The sequence below is a fragment of the Lates calcarifer genome, linkage group LG8 (assembly GCF_001640805.2).
Source record: "Lates calcarifer isolate ASB-BC8 linkage group LG8, TLL_Latcal_v3, whole genome shotgun sequence".
Lineage (NCBI taxonomy): Eukaryota > Metazoa > Chordata > Actinopteri > Centropomidae > Lates > Lates calcarifer.
The window spans coordinates 7,540,127-7,560,364 of record NC_066840.1 but is presented as its reverse complement, the minus strand read 5'-3'; the positions used below and the strand labels follow the sequence as shown (position 1 = coordinate 7,560,364).

The 20,238-nt window shown below is 38.9% G+C and overlaps 2 protein-coding genes across 2 annotated transcripts in view; one reads left to right on the top strand and one right to left on the bottom strand.

The window, feature by feature from the left end:
* ctnna1 (catenin (cadherin-associated protein), alpha 1) overlaps positions 1-20,238 on the top strand; it is a 78,529-nt gene that overhangs the window by 19,802 nt on the left and 38,489 nt on the right. The window contains 2 exon segments of the mRNA XM_051072205.1: positions 19,979-19,993; positions 19,995-20,060. Of these exon segments, the coding sequence (XP_050928162.1) occupies positions 19,979-19,993; positions 19,995-20,060 (81 nt within the window).
* Positions 10,368-18,250, bottom strand: lrrtm2 (leucine rich repeat transmembrane neuronal 2). Its single transcript, XM_018675557.2, has 2 exons — positions 15,598-18,250; positions 10,368-14,940 (listed from the first exon to the last, which is right to left on the bottom strand). Exons 1-2 carry the CDS (start codon positions 15,599-15,601, stop codon positions 13,298-13,300), a joined length of 1,647 nt encoding a protein of 548 aa, XP_018531073.1. The 5' UTR covers positions 15,602-18,250; the 3' UTR covers positions 10,368-13,297.

Genomic DNA, 20,238 nt, shown 5'->3' with positions numbered 1-20,238 from the left:
AGAAACATGTTCCAAAAAGGGTTGTGATGATTTATGACATAAACCAACTTAAATACTTTTAAACAATTTTTCACTCTGGTGGCTATTACATTGGTTATCCGATAATTGTAACATAGTCAGTGACTGTTGACAGAAAAGCTCAGATCTAAAACAGTTTTTGTTTTAGATTTGTTTTCACTGGACATTTACAAACAAAATGATAAACAGTCAGATGTCAACTCAGTTTACATATAATTCTCTCTCAGTACTGCCTGTCCATGCTCAGGCATTACATCTGTAGTTTGCTCGCATTGCTCATCCAGAACACTGCCAGTTTATTTTAAGGTTCAGGCAATTCATGCAGCATCTCTGGTTTGCTTCAAAGTTTTCTCCTTCACTGGACTCCTCCATGCCACTCAATGTATCCCTGTATGACTTGAGAACTTAAGATTTACAGAAGAATACATCTCATCATTGCAGTGATGATGAGTGGACATGACAAGGATTTTACAAGATGAAGGAAGCCGATGAGGGGCATAACATGTCATTGTCCACCTTATGCATTTAATAGCCTAGTGTAGCCCTAGAAGACTGTGGGTGATTGGTAGTTAGCATAGTGAGATGCCTGGTGTTGTGACCTGGTACCTGAACCAATGGTAGACAGTGTGGCAGATAACCTGACTGCATCTGTAGCTTGACAGACTAAACAAACGCCACACAGGCTTGATGAGGATGTTTGTGCTGTCACTCTAAAGCCACACAGGTATAAAATATGTAATTGATAAAGGAAAGAAAATACCATCTTTGAGTAGATCCACCACAGGCCCATACTTAACACTGATTTTACCTGGGGAATGTGTTGTATGTGGTTTGATGGCCATGATTTTGTCCTCATATCACTCTGATTGTAGAAAAGACCGTGCAAGTCATTAAACAGCATATGGGTTTACACTCACAGCTGAGGCTGTTGGATAGACTCTTAACTTGTTCTCTCGCTCTTTCATCCCTTCTGCTTCTTCATTTCCCTCTAGCTACAAGTTGCCCCTACCCCCATTCTCTATTTTTCTTCCTGTCCCCCAGATTCTTTGAAAAAAGAGATCCAGTTGACTTTCAAAATCATACACTAACTATTGTATAGTTCTGTTCAGCATGTCTGCCATAAATTCCATTTTTATACAGATAATATTAGTCTATGTAGTGGTCTTAAAGTATCCTACAGTGTGGCAGAGTAAACAATTATGGGACCAGCCTTTGCATGACACGACACTAAGGATACCAACTGTATGTTTACCTGAGCTCACAGTAGACCCCACCAGACTGATGCAGGCTTTAGTTTTAGATGACACAGAAAAATGTAATTGTGAAACAAGGTAACCAGATGTGCCACTTTGAAAGTATTTGTGATGGTATTCCCAACATCTCTGTTAATTAGGAAGCTGAATGAAAGTTTTTAGCTTCCTGGAAAGGTAAAATTAAATTTGTTGCCATGGCAGAATTAAGGCTACATCAAGACCATGATCTGATCAGACCACAGTTCTAAACAGAAAGAAACACACACGCATGTTCTCTTGCTCACACAGCTACAACCTCTTGAAGAAGAACAGGGATAAAATCAAAAACTAGAAAAAGTGTTTGAATCCTTGGCTGAATGGGAAAGATCAGACTCCTGCACATGCATTATTCACATGAAAGGACAATGTGCTGATAGCATGTCAGAAGCTTTCCTCTGTTTGTATGGTTACTGTGTTTGTGTTTTGAATACATTTTCTCAAATGAGCTCAGACAAATTAAGTTGTTCAGAACTTTTTGACATGCATCACATGTCACTGTAACAGTGTGCAAGTGATCCTTCTTGGATTAAACAGGTCTGAGGTCAGCTTGAAACAGAACATTAAATTGATTATTAAAAAAAGTACTTTTGAATCTTCTCTGAAATTAATGTCTCCATGATTTTACATAAAACAGGGATTAGACTAATAAAAGCAATTAGTGTAATGGCTAAAAAGCTCAATTTCAGTCAAACAGACCGTGGAACCATTTTCCTTTTTTTCCCCCACAGCTAAGATATCATGTGGTTTTTATTTAGCATAACTTTTTTTAGACAAGCTTCCATTTATTTTTGTTTTCATTTTTTCATGAGAACTGCTAAAACCTTTGAGCACATTGATTGGAAAAGCAGCGATGTCCTTGGGTTAAACTGTTATCAGGGAAAGGAAGATGGACTCTGAGACAGAAATGTGGCAAATATCTAAATGTATAGAATACATTATGTTGTTGGATTGCAGGGATGAGACAGTATTTTCCTCCTGGAGTGGAAATTGTGTACACTGTTATGATTACGTTATGTTGTGATGATCATTTAACGAGACTAGAGCTTGTTCAGTCAGCCGATGAAGGGGAAAGCGGATGGGGGTAATGTTGCCCCAGCACTGCCACATAGTATGACCTCAATTATTCCATATTGTCATGACAGTTTGGCATGGTATGTGTTGAATATAAGTGTTTCTGTCACTTTTTATTAATAATGCATCTCTTGTTCCCAGCCTCTGTCAGGGTTTTATTTCACATAGGAGAGTGATGCTAGGTTGCTTTGACATACTACGCTACTGACATTTAAATTTCTTCAACTTGAAGTGATACATTATCATTTGGACCTGCATGAAAAGGACGTGGCTGTCCACTGCAGTGGGACCCCTCCCTCTCCCTTCACTTGCCTTTTTGTATCTTAATATAGTCTTGTGCTCTGTGCTCTTCAGTATTTCTCTTACACTTTGCTTTCTCCTTGCTGAATCCTCTTTCCCATTTTCTCCATCCTTGCAATCTTTTTCTTCCCGTTTGTGCCCCTTTCTCTCTCGACAGCTCACTTTTTCCCCCAGCTCTTGCTGTCTTTTTGCCTCTGGCATCTACAGTGAGTGGCAGAATTTCATTTTATCCCTATTTCTCTGTGCCTACATCGCTGCCTCTCATTTTAAACTCATTTTAGGTTGAATGGATCTTGGACCACATACCCTGACTACCCAATATTATTATGAGCTACGTGTAACTTAAGAAAATGATTATTGATTTCAAGTTAAAAACACCTGCCTACCAAGTTACCTCTAATGGGGCCAGCAGTGGACATGATGGGCTTATGATACAGTAGATATGATGTGATGCCCGCATGTGAGAATACTGTGTACATCTATGGTTAGGAAACTAACAGACAATGTAGTATAATGGCTCTAAGTGTTCTTTTCCTTTTTATTTTTACACCCCACATGCTTTTTAAAACAGCGTAAGAAGGTTCAAAGGGACTAGACCTAATGGAAGACCAGTGTGAAAGGAGTTCAATTTATCTAGTTGTAATCTCATCTAAATGCATAATTAAAACAAATTACACTCCACACAATGTAACAGGGAAAAGATTTAGTGTCCCCAAGGCTTTTCGTATATTTACAGCCTCCATAAAACACTAGTCTGTCAGTAACAGCCCGTCAGGCAACGTTTCTCAGACCTGGCCCTTGATCTCTTGCTGGTGAATTCGAGGCTTTTTGATTGGCTTTGCTGGCAGGTAGATGGGATGCACCCCTTTTTTTTCACAATAGCTCAACAGGGTGAAATTGACATTTTGTGGTACTATCACTTAAGTTTAACTTTCCCATTTTCAGTCTTGTGGGTGAATGACCCAACTACAGGCTTGTGTGCTTTTTTATTTTTATTTTTTATTTTAGCTAGCTCGGCTTTTGGTAGTAGGTGATTTTGTTGGCAAATGTGGCAGATGAACATTTTCTCCACAGATTAATGCATGTATATATTCCATCCAATTAATAGTATATTACAATTAATATTACTTACTATTATTTTTCTGCCTCATTTTTTTCCTGTTGTAAATTCAGAAGTACAATATGTTGTCACCATGTAAAGCTGCACTCCTAGTTTAAATAGGCAATTTGCCTACCATCCTAAAAAGTTCTCTGTTTTGTCCCTTGGGGTTACTTAATTCCTCCAAATATCCCATTTGTGGACACATGGCAGATGTGATGCTTCAGAGCAGTCCAGTTCTTTTTGCTTTCTTGTTTTGAGTTGGAGTTTGGTTACTCCTGAAGGAGTGAAGAGAAGTAGTTGAACAAATTGAAAGGGATGTCTTTGAGAAATCCCTTTGATTACCATTAATTAGGGGTGGATAAAATAGATTTTCCAATCATTGTGATTTTTTTGAATGATCAAATATTGATTCATAAACCCCAAGATTGATCTTTGCATTTATGCCTTTTCTCACTAAACATCTGTGCTAAATGTTATGTGTATGAAGTGGTTACTTGTTGTAAGAGGTTCAGTTTAGGCTGCATGATGTGAAAAATGTTTACTTTCGTGAAAACTGAGTAATAACAATGAGCACTGAAAGGCTATTTTAATTTAAAAATAACATAAGTGATAGCTGGCTAAATCAACCACTTTGAATCATGACAGTCCTGTAAAGGTCAGGATGCTGACTCCGACTATGTCAAACAGGTCTAGAGATCGCATCTACAAGGTGGATGGACTGAAAAAAGACTACAGAGTGATCTGAGCTGTTTGTGCTTGCTGAAGAGATACTCTCTCTGGCTACAAGATGTGTGGCCATGAAAGGTGATTGAACAGTGTGTGCATTTTACTTTATTCAGTCTGTCCCTGCCAGAGCTAACACTAGCTAACAGCTGTCTGCAGATATCAGGCTGATGTCTTGTCAACACAAACAGTGCAGATGAATTAGTGAGCAGACTTACAGTTTCTGCCCTGTCTGTGCTCAAAGTGATCATTAACGAGGATGTGCTGTGCTTAGTTGAAGCATCTGCTACTGACAGTCCATGCATGGCTACATGAGATAGCATTTATTTTTTTAAATTATACATAATGACAATGTCAGTAGTGCACATCTTTTATTATTGTTGCTCAACTGTTTTGCACATGTAGGGCAAAAAATACAAATGGCTCATGTTTTAGTTGTTTTGCATTTGCCAAGGAAAATAAATCCTTGGCACACAGTTTCATGACTGGGTATTGTGTTTAGAATTTACCATATAATGTGCATTTTACACAATTTTCAACGAAACAGTGTTGCTCACTTGTTGAATGTAGAAGTATTTTAAGTTCACAGGATAAAGTCTATGAAGTGAAGAATCTAATAAAAGCAAAGTTAATTGAAATTAACTGATTCTGGACTTTGTGAACCAAAATCAAATTGGGAGATTGGTGCCAATGTCCTGGGCTACTGTTAGTCTTTTAGTTTTAATGCAGTATATTTCAGATTTTCATGTCTTATCTTCTGTGACCAGTATAAATGTTAATAAATTACAGCAAAAATGTTAACTCCTTCATATGCACATTTCCTTAGCAATTACCACACAACTGAACTCTGAATTGAATAATGTTACATTAACATAAAGGCCACAGCATGCTCAAGGTTAAATCTGTAAGAGTTAATGTATTTTTGGACCACTTGGGAGAAGCAGAGGTAAGGCGTAAACACAATACTCACTGGTTATCATCTTTTAAGTTGTTATGACAAACAGTTGCCTTTGTTCACATAGCATGTAGTGGGTTTTAGAGCTTTTTTTTTTTTTTAAACACTGTAAGATTCAATAAAGCACCATAGAGCTGTGGCCATTGGTTCAGTCACTTACAAGTAGTCGTATTATTCATTGTTGACATAAAAATATTGATGCAAGCTGCTTAAAATATAGACAGAAATATGAATTGTGCATTTTAGTCCACTTTCCTTGGAACACTGTAATATGTTTATCAGATGCACAAATTATTATACCCTTTCAGTCTGTTTCTTGCCCTGGTAAATCTGATAAGCAACTGTCCCCCAGCCAATGGCTGAACCATTGTTGAAAATGTGAAGAAAAGGAGAATTAGAATCTGCTGTTTGCAGGTGTGTTGAGCCAGAGAATTACATTTGTTTGAAGGTGAGATAGACTGAATTGAAGTGAATTGAGCTGTGATGAATGTGTCTCACTGGAAGGCAAACTACATCTATGCATGTTTTAACACTCTAACACATTCACTCAGATACTCGGCTGTAGCAAGTCCCTCTGTTTTCATCAGACAGGCCATTGACCTTGGCAACAGGAAATTATTGTGTTCTCAACTCTGATATTAAATGACAAAGGAGAATGGGGATTGCTTTACTTTATTATGTATATACTCCTTTGGAAACTTATGAACATTTCCATACCTGCTTCTCTAACATGGGTGTGTTGAACACATATGCAAGATCTTAAATATGTATTTGTTATATCATTTGACATTATCTATTCAGCCATTATCTACACCTTATATCCTGTTCAATACCCAGGGGACTGGAGCCTGGCTCAAGCACACATTCATTGAGATACAATTTACACCATAGGCAGGTTACCACTCCATCACAGGGTTAACACAGATATACACAAACAGTTTGGCACTCATTTTCACACCTGCAGGAGTAGGTGTTTCCCGTTCACCTGACCTGCAAATCTTTGAACTATAATAAGACTGAAGCACCTGGAGGAGACCCCAGCAGACATGGGGGGATCATGCAATCTCCACACGGAAAAGTCCTAGCCTGGATTTTAAGAAAGGAGATTATAGCTGTGAGAAAACAATGCTAACCACTTGCATTTGTAATATGGCAGTTTTGGGAGGTATTCAGAGTAATCTGTTGATATTTGTTGTTGTCCATTTACTGTGCACAGAAAACAAGGTTTGTCTAGACTTGAGGTGGAGCTGTCAGCACTGTTACTTAAAGCAAGTGCTTTCAGCAGTGTATTTTATTTAATGATTTATCACAGTTTGAAACATTTGCCCATAACTTAAGAACATTGCCTTCTGGGTGGAAGGTAGCAATTGTGGACTTGCCATATGGAGTGCATTTTTCTAATTTGGCTGCTTTTTAACTGAACCAATGCATCACTAAGAACAAAACACCGCTAAATAAATGGGGTCTGACTCTGACAACTGACTTGAGTGAGTGAGCCATTGGCTGATGTCATTAGTCATGGACGCTGTCAGTATGGACACCTAGTCTTGATAGGTGATAGCAGTACTGCTCTACAATGGGCTCATTAGTTTTTGCTTTCAAATATTTCTGCTCAGATGTGTGTTAGCTTAACATCTCCGCTTCTGCAATTTGAAACATTAATCTTCAAAGTTGTCAGTGTACGGTTTCTTGAAGGACTGTGGAATTGGCAAATGTCACTCCTGTTGATCCTGGGCTTAACAGTGCTTGCATCAAGACCTTTTGAATTTTCTCCTAGGATAATTGCAGCTGCATTTGCCTCTACATTTTATATTTGATTTAAATTCTGTATAGTGGTGTTCAAGACTTGTTTGTTTTTGTTTGAGTCTGCAACTGACTTTGCTCCTATCCTTGATATCCATCCATCCATTCTCTGACGCTTATCCTTGGTATGAAGAAAGGAATTTATTTTGAATCTCAGGAAAGTACTGAAGCTGTCAATGGCCAATCTGTCTTTTTTGTGTGTGAAGTAAAGTTGCCATCCTCTCCCAAAAGATAAACAGGAAAGTTTTGTGCTTTGCAGTGTTCATGTTCACAGGCTATGAAAGAGACTTCTGTTTTGCTCATCTCTATTGTTTGCTCTTGAATCCCTCCAATGATGTGGTTGAGGAATGGCTTTAAATGTGTTAAGCAATAAATACATTAGTGGGGTATTTGCTGATGAGAGTCCAGATCAATATGTCCTTCCTAGTAAGCATTTTCTAGATTTATTGGAGGCCTCATAATGAATACCTGAAGCATACATGGGCTCTGAGTCCTTGAACCCTGCAGACTACTGAGGCCATGCAGTCAGACTCATCAGTTTAGTGCTACCCCCGCCTGGGTACACTCTGCAGGTTAATTACTGAAGCTTGCTTTCTGTAGGCCTCATCAAAAAAGAGCAGGTAAAATGGAAGTGGTTCTTACAGTTGGATAACCATGTAAGCCTGTATTCCTCACAATGTTTGCATCTTTCAAAAACTGCTTGATATAAAGTAAGTTGCCTTTAGATCAAAGTATACATTTCAGTAACTTTTCTACTTGAAATTAGCCATCAAAGAAATGTTTTGTGATTAATTTATGTTTTGGTCCCCAGACTGATCAGTCATAAAATATTGACTACCCACCCATATCAAGCTCTAATCTGATCTGATTCCTACATAATACAGCTACACAGTACACACTGAAATTAGTAAAGTCAGTTTAGTCTAAAAACATTTAACAGAAGAATGGCTCTGCAGCAAGAAAAAGTTGTGTGGATACTTTATTCTTTACTGCTAAGTTCTTCATTACACTTGAGCTTTGTTTTTGTAGAATGGAGAGACTAATTATATAAAAAAACAAGTCATAACAAAAACAGATATTAACAATCTTTCCTCTGATATATAGTGAACTCAAATTTTAAACTGTTTCAAAAGGGTTTCATTCAGTTCCTTGCATAATTTATTGATGGATTGTCCAGTGAGCATCATAGGTCAGACTTAATGGAGTGGTGCACAAGCTGCTCTAGGTCTCCATTAGATGTCATATCTAAAAGTTGTCTCATTCCAATAACATATGTCTGCTGGCAAAAATTATTAGCTTGAAGAGCTACTTTGACTTACCATTTAACATGTAGCTGTTGTTTCTCTTCTTGCAATCTGTCTGTGTGAATATAACAGTCGTAAGATATCATCACAGATGTCATTTCTCCCCCAAATGGGTGACAGAATTTTTTCTTGGTCTCCTTCAATGACATATGAAGAGATGACTTTGACCTTCAGCTACTTTACATTGTGTGTAGGTAAGGTAAAGTTTATGCTGTGGTAATGAATATATCTAGGCATATGTTGCAAAATGCTGGGTTTCTATGACTTTCCTGGTGAATATTACCCAAAAATTGCTGCATGGTAGAATTCATGGACTTGTCTTTATCAACATGCATACAACCTGCTGACCTTGAAAACCCAAAGTTGTGTCTGTGCATTTAGTTTCTGCCATGTGCATTTTGCAGAAACTCAAATGCCAACTTAAAAAAAATCCTTTTTAAATCTCATTCCAAAAAAACTAGGCATTTATCTTAATTGATTGTTGAGATTGTTTGCTAATCTGTAGGTGCTACTCGGCTTGCATTACTTAAAGTTTACATTTGCAAAAACCTCTAGTCAGTTTAACAGCTGAAAAAATCTGAATTGACCAGTGTCAATGTCAGACAGTCAGTTTGTCAAAGAAGCTACAAATGATATTCTTCAACACTTTGACATGTATTCCAAATCCTATACAGGGGGTGGGGTGGGGTGGGGTGGGGATTTCAAGTTTTGTTATGATTGTTAATCTTGTATTGATTTTTCCCAGATTTATACAAAAAACAACCTGTTGCCATATTTTAAGACATGGTAAAGCACTAACTGTCAGCACAGTGACCAATAGGAACCAAATTTGTAATCTCTAATTTTACCTGAAGGTTTATGTGTCCTTGGCCTTTCTCAGAATGTTGTTGTTTTATTGTATGACAAACTTGCCTCTTGTAGTAGTGGCATAATGGAGTGTCAATCAATCAATTATACAGTATAGTGAATATCAAGTTAAAGAAAATGTCTTTCAGTTTGGGACTGTTGGACAAAACTAGCAATTTGAAGACATAACCCAAGAAGCTTGGATGGCCATTTGTCACTATTTTCTGACACGTAGTAGATTAAACAATTAACCAACTGATTGAAAAATATGATTGAGAAATGAACTGATGATTAAAATAATCAGTAGTTGCTGCCTTCTGTTGAAAATCCCTCCCTGCCATTCACTACAAAATATATTAGCAGTTGTAACAGTGAATGGCATAGATTTCTCTGCACCCCTCACTATTCTAATTGTCCACATTCAGATATATAGAGGAGTTTTTCCACTTCTCAATGAAACATGACTTTGTAACAATGTAAACTAGATGATCTAATCATGTTGACATGCATTAGTGGAAGAGAACTGAAATTGAATTGACTCTTGAACTTTAGTGAGTTAAACTCTTACTAGAAAAAAATAGATTAGAAAATGAAGATAATGTTGTAATTTACACCTTATTAATTTTCACAATATACTGCTGCATAATAATTTCATCGAGGGTTGTTTTGAATTGGGAGGGTTTTTCATGAGCTAAAGATTTATAGACTGATCCAAAATATGTCGAAAGACCAAACCATGTTGTAAATATCCATCATTTAGCAAACACTCTGTAAATTATAACCATTTTATTTAAAAAATATATGTTTTGAGGGGAAAATGTTTTTTTTTTTTCAGTTTGGCACATCTTATCCACTATACAGATATGAAATTGTACATATTACAATACAAAAGGAAAATGGGAAGAGAAAAGCATTCATTTAGCACAAAGAGGTTTGGGTAAGAGGGGGATTGGTTCACTTGTTTTTTCTTTTTTTTATTTTTAGGCAGGGTGGGGACCAGGGCTAGAGGATGACAAGAGGAAACAAAAACAGTTTACAAAGAGCCAGAGTGCAAAGGGATGCATATCTCTACAAATTTTGTGGATTTTCAGTCACTTAGTACAACCGTAATCTTAAACAGTGAAATGTCAAATGATTGACAGAACTTTATAGGAATTCCACATACATCCCTATTCTTGGTGTTGTAAAAAATGAGGACTCTCCATGTTTGCTGAATGACATTAAGAAATATTGAACTCAATTTTGACTTTTGAACATGCAAGACAGATTAGAAGGGCAATAGTAAAAGCAGTGCGAAGCTGAAAGAAAATAAAAATTAGATACAAAGTGGAGGTGCTTGGCTTTGGAAATCATGATCAGTGTAATGCTTTTCAGTTAATTCAAATGTGAAGTGTAACAATTTTTGGTTTACACACTTTCTTAGCAGTTGTTGTAGGCGTTTTATGAGCTTGTGCAGGGAAACATTGACACAAACATTCATTTAGAAGTTTGAAGCCAAATTTGGCAGGCTCACTAGAGAGCCTGCCAAATTTGGTTTACAAATGGCACCCCCTGGCTACCTTTAGGGGGCGCCAGCCAACGAATTACATCCTAATTGCTCAAAACCAGATATCTCACTTTAAGAAGCAATGCTATCAGAAATAACTTGCTGACTTAATGGCACAGCTGAAACTTGAGCCTGCGAGAAAAAGCCATATTCTGATTTCCAGAGAGAAGAATTTTATTTAAATTTTTCACTATTCAAACATTAGACAGCTCATCAGTTGACTAGTCCTGAAACTGGCACTGCTTCTGTGGTCAGTAGGCCTATGTGTTTCAAGCCCAAGGTGCTGTCAGTCAGTATTCATCATCCCATTCTCAACTACCTTTACTTGGCCAGAAAGATGCTCATTGGTTTTGATAAACTACGACATTACCCCATAGTTGCCCCTCTCCATCGTCCCATCAATTCCTCTCAATTCCTCTCTCTTTCACCCTGCCCCCACCACCAAACCGAACACAAAGAAGTGCGGAGCTGCGGCAGCAGCTTTAGTCTGATGCTAATGCACATCCTCTCCCTGCTGCATACAAATGTGTCCTGACCCAGGCTTGCTGTTTGCTTATCATTGGATCTCCATTTGCTTTCAGGGTATTGACCACAGTTTAACTTGACACTTGTGACTGCTAACTGAGGAACTACTTTAATATTTATTATTCTCCCTAACCCCATTTTTAAGACTCTAAATGACAACTCAGCATCCCTAACAAGAACAATGTCTTAAAATAAAAGGTTCAATGATGTTTTTGTGTGGTGTGTAGGATGATTCTACAAGAACTATTTTTGAGTGGCTGAACAAGCTAAATGTTGCTGGATCACTGGTGTGGGTGACAGAATATTAGATTCTTTTTGCCTTGCCTTAATTGGTTCAATCTTGAGCCTGTCAGTCCTGATTAGAGTGTAAGCAGTAAAGAGCCTGGGCTACTGGGAAAGGTTTTATTTTCAGAGTGAAATGCTCTCCTATCTGGCATTTGCACTGTTCATTACTCTTTCACTTGCTACCATCACATCTCACACTAGCTTGTCTGTATATTGATCCTGATATATAATAACAAATCAGCAAACTGTACTTGCTAGGTGAAGCTGTTGGAAATATTATGATCACAGTGTGTATGGCATTTGGGTGCTAGAGAATCCATGTACACGTCATGGTACGTTTAAAGTCTAATGAATTTGTTCTTGATGTCCAAGGTGAGAAAGACATCCATGTGTTCTGCTAAGCAGTGTAGCATATTGGAGATTAACCACAGACGAACAATGCTTAGTGTTTCCCACAGGTTGAGAATTTATTTGTGGCAGTTGGCCCCCGTGGGCGGGAGCTCCAACATCCAACAACTTGAGAGTCAGCTGCAAAACAGCATTGCATTTACGAGCTAACGTCTGATTAAAGAGGTCATTTTTCCAATTTATATAATTGAACATAAATTTACCATTCTGGCAGTCTTTTCAATCAGTACACACTTTTAGTTGCATTTGCTCACAGAAGAAATTTTTGGAAGAAACCCAAATTTCCAAAAACAAAAAATAATCCCTTTTTGGCTAAGGACAGCTGTTTTTGGGGGTGGGCTGCCCAAATAAATTCTGTAAACAGGAAACACTGAGAGCCTTTTGATCTCATGGAAGGTTATAGACTTGCCTAATTGACTCATGTCTGATTTGGCAAAAGTAAAATCATTAGTGTGTACTGAATAGAATTTCAGGGCTCTTCTCTCCTCAAGAGAGGATTTATTTTTATTTGTAACATAACAATAATGACATTTATTTTTCAGTTGTAATTCAGAATTTGAGTTTGGTCTTAGTAGCCTTTAATGTACCATGGTTCTCCCAAAACAATGAAACTGTAAAACAAAAACACTCTGAACTTCTCTGATTCATTTGCTCCAGTGATTGAGTGATTGGCTTACAGTGCCTGTGATGCATTTAGAAACATGATTTCCAATATTTACTTTGTAAAAGAAATAAGACATAAATCACATTTCTCCACTTAATGTATTCCGTTAGCAGAGGGCCATTTGGCTAAGTATTTTCTCTGTGCTGCAGAATATAGAGACAATGTGGAGACAAATCTCACAGTTTACAATTTTCTTGTTTAAAATGATTGCCCCCTGCCTGATATGAACAACCTTGCATTCATAGAAAAATAAATTTGTGACTATCTCTACCTCATCCCTAAACTGTCACGTCCAACCTCTGTCATTGTGGCATTCAACATTTCTCACATGTTCTCAAATCTCACTTGTAGAAATTATGCTTTTTACACAAACTGGAAAAAAATCAAAAAAGCAAACCCTGTATCATCTGAAATGGTCAAATGGCAAACCATATGCTCTAGGAATAAATAAGAGTTCATACTTCACACTCTTTGTAAGGCAGTTGCTGACACTTGCACTGCCCATAGCCGTTGATGATCACGAGTGCCCCCTCCTCATGGCTGGGCTCATACTCATTATAGGGTACCTGTGTAGCTAGATCTGCCATAGGCTGTCGCTGCTGGGTCCTCATCTGTCTGCGGTTCTGTATAGCCGAACAGTGGCGTATCCGGCGCAGGGTGGGAGGGCAGCACTTCCGTGAGATATACACAACAAAAATGATGAAAAAGAATGAAAATAGAAGGGCCATAGTTCCAATGATAACCCTATGAGTCATAACAGTGTTGTCCATTGCCGAGAAGTCATCCGTCACAGCTGCCTCTTCCAATGTAGCGGTAGTTGCTTGAGCAGTGCGTGGTGTTTGTGTTGTGGTTGTTGTGGTAGTGACTGTGGTAAAGCTCCCAAAATCCTCTGCATAGTCCTGCGTGGGGGTTGGCTGCATAATTCCAAACAAGGAGCTTGTGATCTCTGCAGCTGTAGTAGCGTCTGTGGTTGTACTAATGGTCTGAACAACTGGCGCTGAAAAATTCTGGCAAAGCTGGAATCCATAAACGGCATCAAGTATCTCCTCACCTTGGGCATATTCAGGACTATGGCAGAGAATGGAATGTTCCCACCTTCCCTTAAAGGTGCTTAGCCATGTGGCCAGAGAGCAAATCCTTTTGGTACATTCCCAAAGGTTGCTAGACAGCCCAATGGTGCCCAGAGACTGCCACATATCCATGACTTGGGGGTCCAGACTGCTTAGTTTATTGTTATCCAGCAGCAAAATCTTTAAATTTGGCAGCGTTTGAAACACATCAGGTGTCAGGACACGAATTTCATTTCCTGTGAGGTCCAGCTTCTCTAAAGTGGTCCAGGTCCACTCCATGCCACACGTTAGGTTGCTGATCTTATTCCATTGCAGATATAGAAACTGCAGGGCAACAAGGCGAGGGAAGTGGGCCAAGTTGATCTTGGTAAGTTGATTGTGCTCCAAGTGGAGCTCTTTAAGCTTAATGAGCCCAGCAAATCCATTTCGGGCCAGACTCCGAAGACGGTTGCTGCTCAGGCCCAGATATTCCAAGCTGCGACAGTCCCAGAATGCTCGAACAGGTGTGGTGCGAAGTAAATTGGAGCGAAGGTGGAGTATCTGGAGCTTCCTCAGTCCATGAAACAGTTCTGGTTCCAATGCAGTCATCTGATTGAAGGACAGGTCCAGTATCTGGAGGTTGATGAGGTGGATGAAGGTTGTGTTGGGCAACTTGGTGATACGGTTGGAGCTCAGATTGAGGTCCTTCAGCTTGTAAAGCCCTTGAAAGGCATCCTCTTGTACTGTGGTAATCTGGTTATGGTCTAGATGTAGCCAGGTGAGCTGGCTGAATCCATAGAATTGATCAGGGCTGAGCTCAGTGATGCTGTTGTGGCGTAGTGACAACCCCAGGGCCCCCTTGTCCACACCATCTGGGGGTGCCTGAAGCCCCTGGGTGTCGCAGTAGAACTGCAGGTCCTCACAGCGGCATTTTTGAGGGCAGGTTGTGCACGATGCAGGAGGCAGCAGGCACACTAGGAGCATGCTGATCACACACAGACACAGAGCCGCTGGTGCAGGTCCCACCAATGGCCACCTTGAATGGAAACCTGGGTGGGTTCAAAGATAAGAAAATGAACTGTGGGGCGGGAAAGCTAATCTCTGCAGAGCACTTATTACTTATTCATGGTGGCGATTGTGCTTTTTGTGTGTGCTCTCGTTCTTTCCCATACATACACTAGTCTTACATTAACAACTTTTACAATGTATGTATACATGATTTCTTTGAGCTAAGGTTTGATGAACATACTATTTACTTAAACATTCAATGACAAAATAGATACATGAGCTGGACTTTATTTCTATTCGCTTGTTTTTTATATTTAGGCTATTTTGTTCATATTTAGTGCTCTGTAATTTGGCATGAATACAAATTTTCTGCTCATTAATGGAATTCATTTATCAATTTTTCTATTTGTTTTTCTCTTAATTTTTATTTTTGAGCAGCTCAAAGATGCTGCCATCCTTTGAATCGTTAGTTTTTTATTTAATTACTTGAGTTTTTCATCACTCCAAAGGTCTGCTATGAAATACTGATGATATTTAAAAAGTATATATTCACAACCCATGCGTCAGTGCAGAAGGAAAAATGAAGGACAATTGCAGTAAATGGACTAGGCTGAAGAGCTTTTAGTCCTCAGCCTCCCTCGCTCTTACTTGTATTCCCTATTCATGTCCCGACCTGCCATATAAAAGGACTAACTTACCCATTCTTTTGTGCACATCGGAGGCTGCATTCAACTGTCCTTTTCCGCAGACTCTTGGAGCAACCAGATGGAAGAAAAATCCAAAGGATAAAAACCCTTTTGAGTAAGCACAAAAGGAAACAGCCTCTTTGGAAATAAAGCAATTCTGAGCCCACCCAAATGAAACAAAATATGAAATTCCATGTCCCAAGATGATGTTAATTCCTGTTATTTTGCTCAGAGTCCTTTAAAATCCAAGCTCAAAGAAAGGATTGAATCTTTTTCTTCATTCCACGAATCCTTGAAATAAATATTTATATAATTTTTTTTAAGTTGATCAGTTGCATCCAGAGCAGCTCCGGTGAACAGACCCCCCCCCCCTCTCCTTTTTCTTCTTTTTCTTTTTTTTACCCTTTTGTTTCCCTTCCACCGCAATGATGTCAGCTCAAATGGTTAATTGAAGATCAAGCGTTCCTCTTTCATGGCTGTGGTCTTCCAACCCTAACTTGTTGATGGCAGCCAGAGATCCTGCTTCCGACGCCGGCTTAGTCTCAGCATACCCTCTGCAGAGCTGTGAGCGGAGCCCTCGTCTGCTAGCTGAGACGCAGGGAGAGAGAAAAAAGCAGAGCAGGGAGTCAGGGATGTTATTCTGTGCTTTTTGTTGCAGCCACTCACTGCTACAGAGTGGTGGCAGCCTGGCGTCGATCATCACTACTGTTTCTCTCTCTCTCTTTTTCCCTCCCACACACACAAACACCCTCTCACTCTCTTGCTCAGTCACTTGCTCTCTGCCTTATACACACTGCTTGTGCACCTCAGTCTTCCTCCACCTCCCCCTGGTACCCCCCCTTCCCTCCCACTGGTTCGTCACCATCAGAATATTGATATCTTGAACGTGTTGCGGCAGCTTGCTGTTGAAATTAACCACAGCTGTAAATCTCAGCCTCGCCTTGCTGTAGTTCTGCATACGCTATGTATGAATGTGTATCTGAGACATAAATAAAATAGCATAAAAAAGTAAAATATTGTATAATGTATAATGTTTGTAACATGTGGCTCTAGACAACATAAACATGAGCAAGCATGAACAAAGGTGTGCTGCACTGCTATAGGAGTATGCTATAGCTGTGCTATCACAGGGTCTGTGGGTTATAATTTACATATTCTGAGTGTAGTGCTTTAATTTTTTAGCACTGGCATGTGATGTATGGCCAGCTGCTCTAAAGTTAAATTAGGCTAGCTTTTTACATGCCATAGACAAGGCTGAATACTTGCTCGATGGTTTGATCTACAAGGTGAGATCAAAGTAACTAAAATGCTGTTAACAAGATTTTTTTTTTTTGACATTGAGCAAATGGTTTTGATTTGTGGTTTTGTTTAAAGAGGGCTGTATTTCAGCACTGTAGAGTGCTTAACCAAAAGTAATGTGTATGGTTCAGTGCAAGAAAATGCAGACTTTTCCTTTTATTTAATGTGGGTGGAGATGGGTGTGAAGGTTATTTCAATGAACTAGATTCGACACAGCCAAAGACTAGATACCAAAGAATATATGAAGCACAGATTCTGTTGATACCTGCCCCCCTGTCACACCTCTGCTTTATTAAAGCACCTTTTACTTAAACTTGACCTCAGATTTCTGGAGATAGCTGCTCCTTTCCTGCTTTATACTTTGTTTCATTTACTGTGATGGTCTTTGATATGAATTTTAACCCTTGTTTCCCCTGTCACAGACAATAAATTTAACTTAATGAAAGCAAAGAATTAAATTTCCATTGTGTGCTATGGCTGTGGATGATGGTAAAAGAAACAAATGAAACAAATGCTCTGTTTTTATACTTTTATAATTTTTTCTCCCTAATTAGTTTTATCACATACTTCTCAGGTCTTAAGACAATGTATTCATACGGCTGTGACTTTCCAGGTCAGCTGACCAACATGCTTCTGTCGTTCTCCACATTTATTGTGGCAGACTACATCTCCCACTGGGACTCTTCTGCAGAATGTGAGAATGGAAAACATGGGGAAAAAATGCTTATGTCTCAGGGGGCATAATGGATATTCCTTCTCTTTGATAGGTGCTTGCTTTCTGTTCGAAATTCAAGTTATATAAAAATCACTTTTAGAAGAAAAAAATGTGTCAAATTAGAAATGGACATCTAATTAAGTGAACATGCAGGAATATCAAAAAGCAATATCACTGAGCTCAGTGATCATTTGACACTTGGAGCATACTTTATTTCCATTGAATTTTTCCTTAATCCAGCGGACTAGTGGTTTTGTAGAAAAGGGATGTTCCTAAATCTGTCCTGAAGGAGATGGATAGAGACTCACTTGAGTATCATAAAAGATGCCGCAGAGAAACTGCCTCCATAATAAGCACCTGAAGAAGTGCTTTAGAACCCTCCGGCGTGGAAATGAAATATAGGCTAGGCATGAATGAAATAGGATTGAGAGAGTAGGGGCAGAGCAGGCTAAAGCCCTACCACAGCACTGCATCCAGCCGGCTCAAAATCACAGGGGATTAGTGCCGTTGGATCTCCCCAGTCCCTAACTATGTACACCCCCCCGCCCCCCAATGGGCAAAGGGCAGTGGGGGGATGGGTTAGGTCAATACCACCACCATCCATGGTGATATGTCGCACTTAATTTAAGCATTATAAAGGAGATGTACAGCCCAGAGTTCTACTGGTTCTTTGCCTTCTCTTTGTTGCCTTTTCCTGTTCATCCAGTTTTGCTCTAATTTTGTTATTTGCCACTATCTGTCCATCTATCTGTCTGTCTTTCACTCTCTTTCTTTGTCATCTCTCCATCCTCGTAGTTTTTCAGTTTTTGCTTCAGCAGTTTGCAGAATGTGACTGAACATCTCTCAGTGGGGAGCAGTGGTTAGAGCTTTGACTGCTGCCTAGTGCTTAGCTGTTTGGCTGCTGCCAATGGTGTTGCAGTTTTACTGTGCATTATTTTAACATTTAAACATGTTGAGTATTGAGAGAATTGTTACTTTTTAATCATCATTAAGACAAGAAAAAAAACAAATGTGGAGAAGAGATAAGAATATTATTTCAGTTTTGCTTATTATTGCAGCAATTGACCTTTTACGGCTGCTTTTTATAGACCGTGTCCACACTGATGTGGTTATAATTACATACTTCTTCATCTTATCTGTGGATTTCTATTCATAGACAGTATCCAAACTGCTGTGTTTGCTTCCAGAAATGGAGATCTGTGAAACCAGTGGTCTCAGGCTGAGGTGTTGTTGGGGAGAGCAGAGCCTTTTGAAAATGCTGACTTGATTGTCAGCATGTTAACCTTTTTCAAACATGGTCAACTCTTTTTCACAAGCCAATCCATTCTTTGTTGAGAACAGTTTTTCCAGGATCTCTTCAATTGGGAGCCATTGCTGATGTTGGCCTATTTAGCTTAATGAGTGATACTGAGCTTCTTACAGTACAAAATGATTAAGGCAACAATGGATTAAAGATTAATGGAGGACACTAAGGTAAACCTATTCAAAATTAGGGATACCCAAATCAAGTTTGATATCCTCTCTTAATCTCTCCATGAATTCAATACCAGATGTGCAGTTTGCAAACAACAGCAGCACTTTTAACACTTACAGGATTTGGTGCCCATGAAATATAGTACAGATACAGATGCAAATCAGCTGTTTTTTGAACCAAAGCAGCTGTGTCTTCTGCTGATTCATGCGGTCAGTGTGTGTATATTATTAATTAAACCTGCTGGCCACTGTTTGTGTGCTCCACGGTTCACTTGCAGTTGTAAGAGTTAAGAAATGATTCCTGTTATATTGGACAGCTGGTCTACACAGACCACACTGGTTTACAGTGAATAACAGGATCAGGCTGGGTATCTGCAGCTGCACTAAAATTTCACTTTATCGCTAATTGAAACTTACTACATATGCATGATAAATGACTAGTTCTGTTTTTCTGTTTATATTATGGTCATCCACATGATGCATCCATTATGGAATTATTCAGACATATTAATAGCAAACTAAACATAAAGATATGTTGTTTACCAGCATTTAAGAGCATAATATATTAACCTCATGCTGCTTGAATTTTGACCCTTTTTTTTTTGTTTACAGCTGACTGACAAGTTTTTAATCTTACTGCAATCACACAAAACAAGCCACAAATTGCAGCTCTTTCTGAAAAACTACTCCAAATTCTGTCATTTTAGGCAGCAAACACACACACACACACACACACACACACACAAAAAAAAATGGTTGTCCAACTCTGCTACTAGTCTAAAAAAGCGAGGAGGAAAAAACAGCAAATTCAAGTAGGCTAACAAGGATATATAAACATCCAGAACATACAGTTGTCACTGAATCATACTACTCAGCACTAACCTCTCTCCCATGTTCATTTTTCAGGCGGGAAGGAAGGACCAGGAGTGATGCTCTGAATACAGCCATTGACAGAATGACAAAGAAGACCAGAGACCTTCGCAGACAGGTTTGGTTTTTTTCAGTTTGTACCTATTTATTTATTTTTTACCATTATCTCTTCAGTTTGCACATTACTTCAGTATTTGTGCTCACTGAGGTTGTAATGTAAATAATATGTCTCATTTCATCACCAGAACAACTTTTTTAACTGTAGCTTGGCTAATATAGTTGATCTGTCTTCTTAT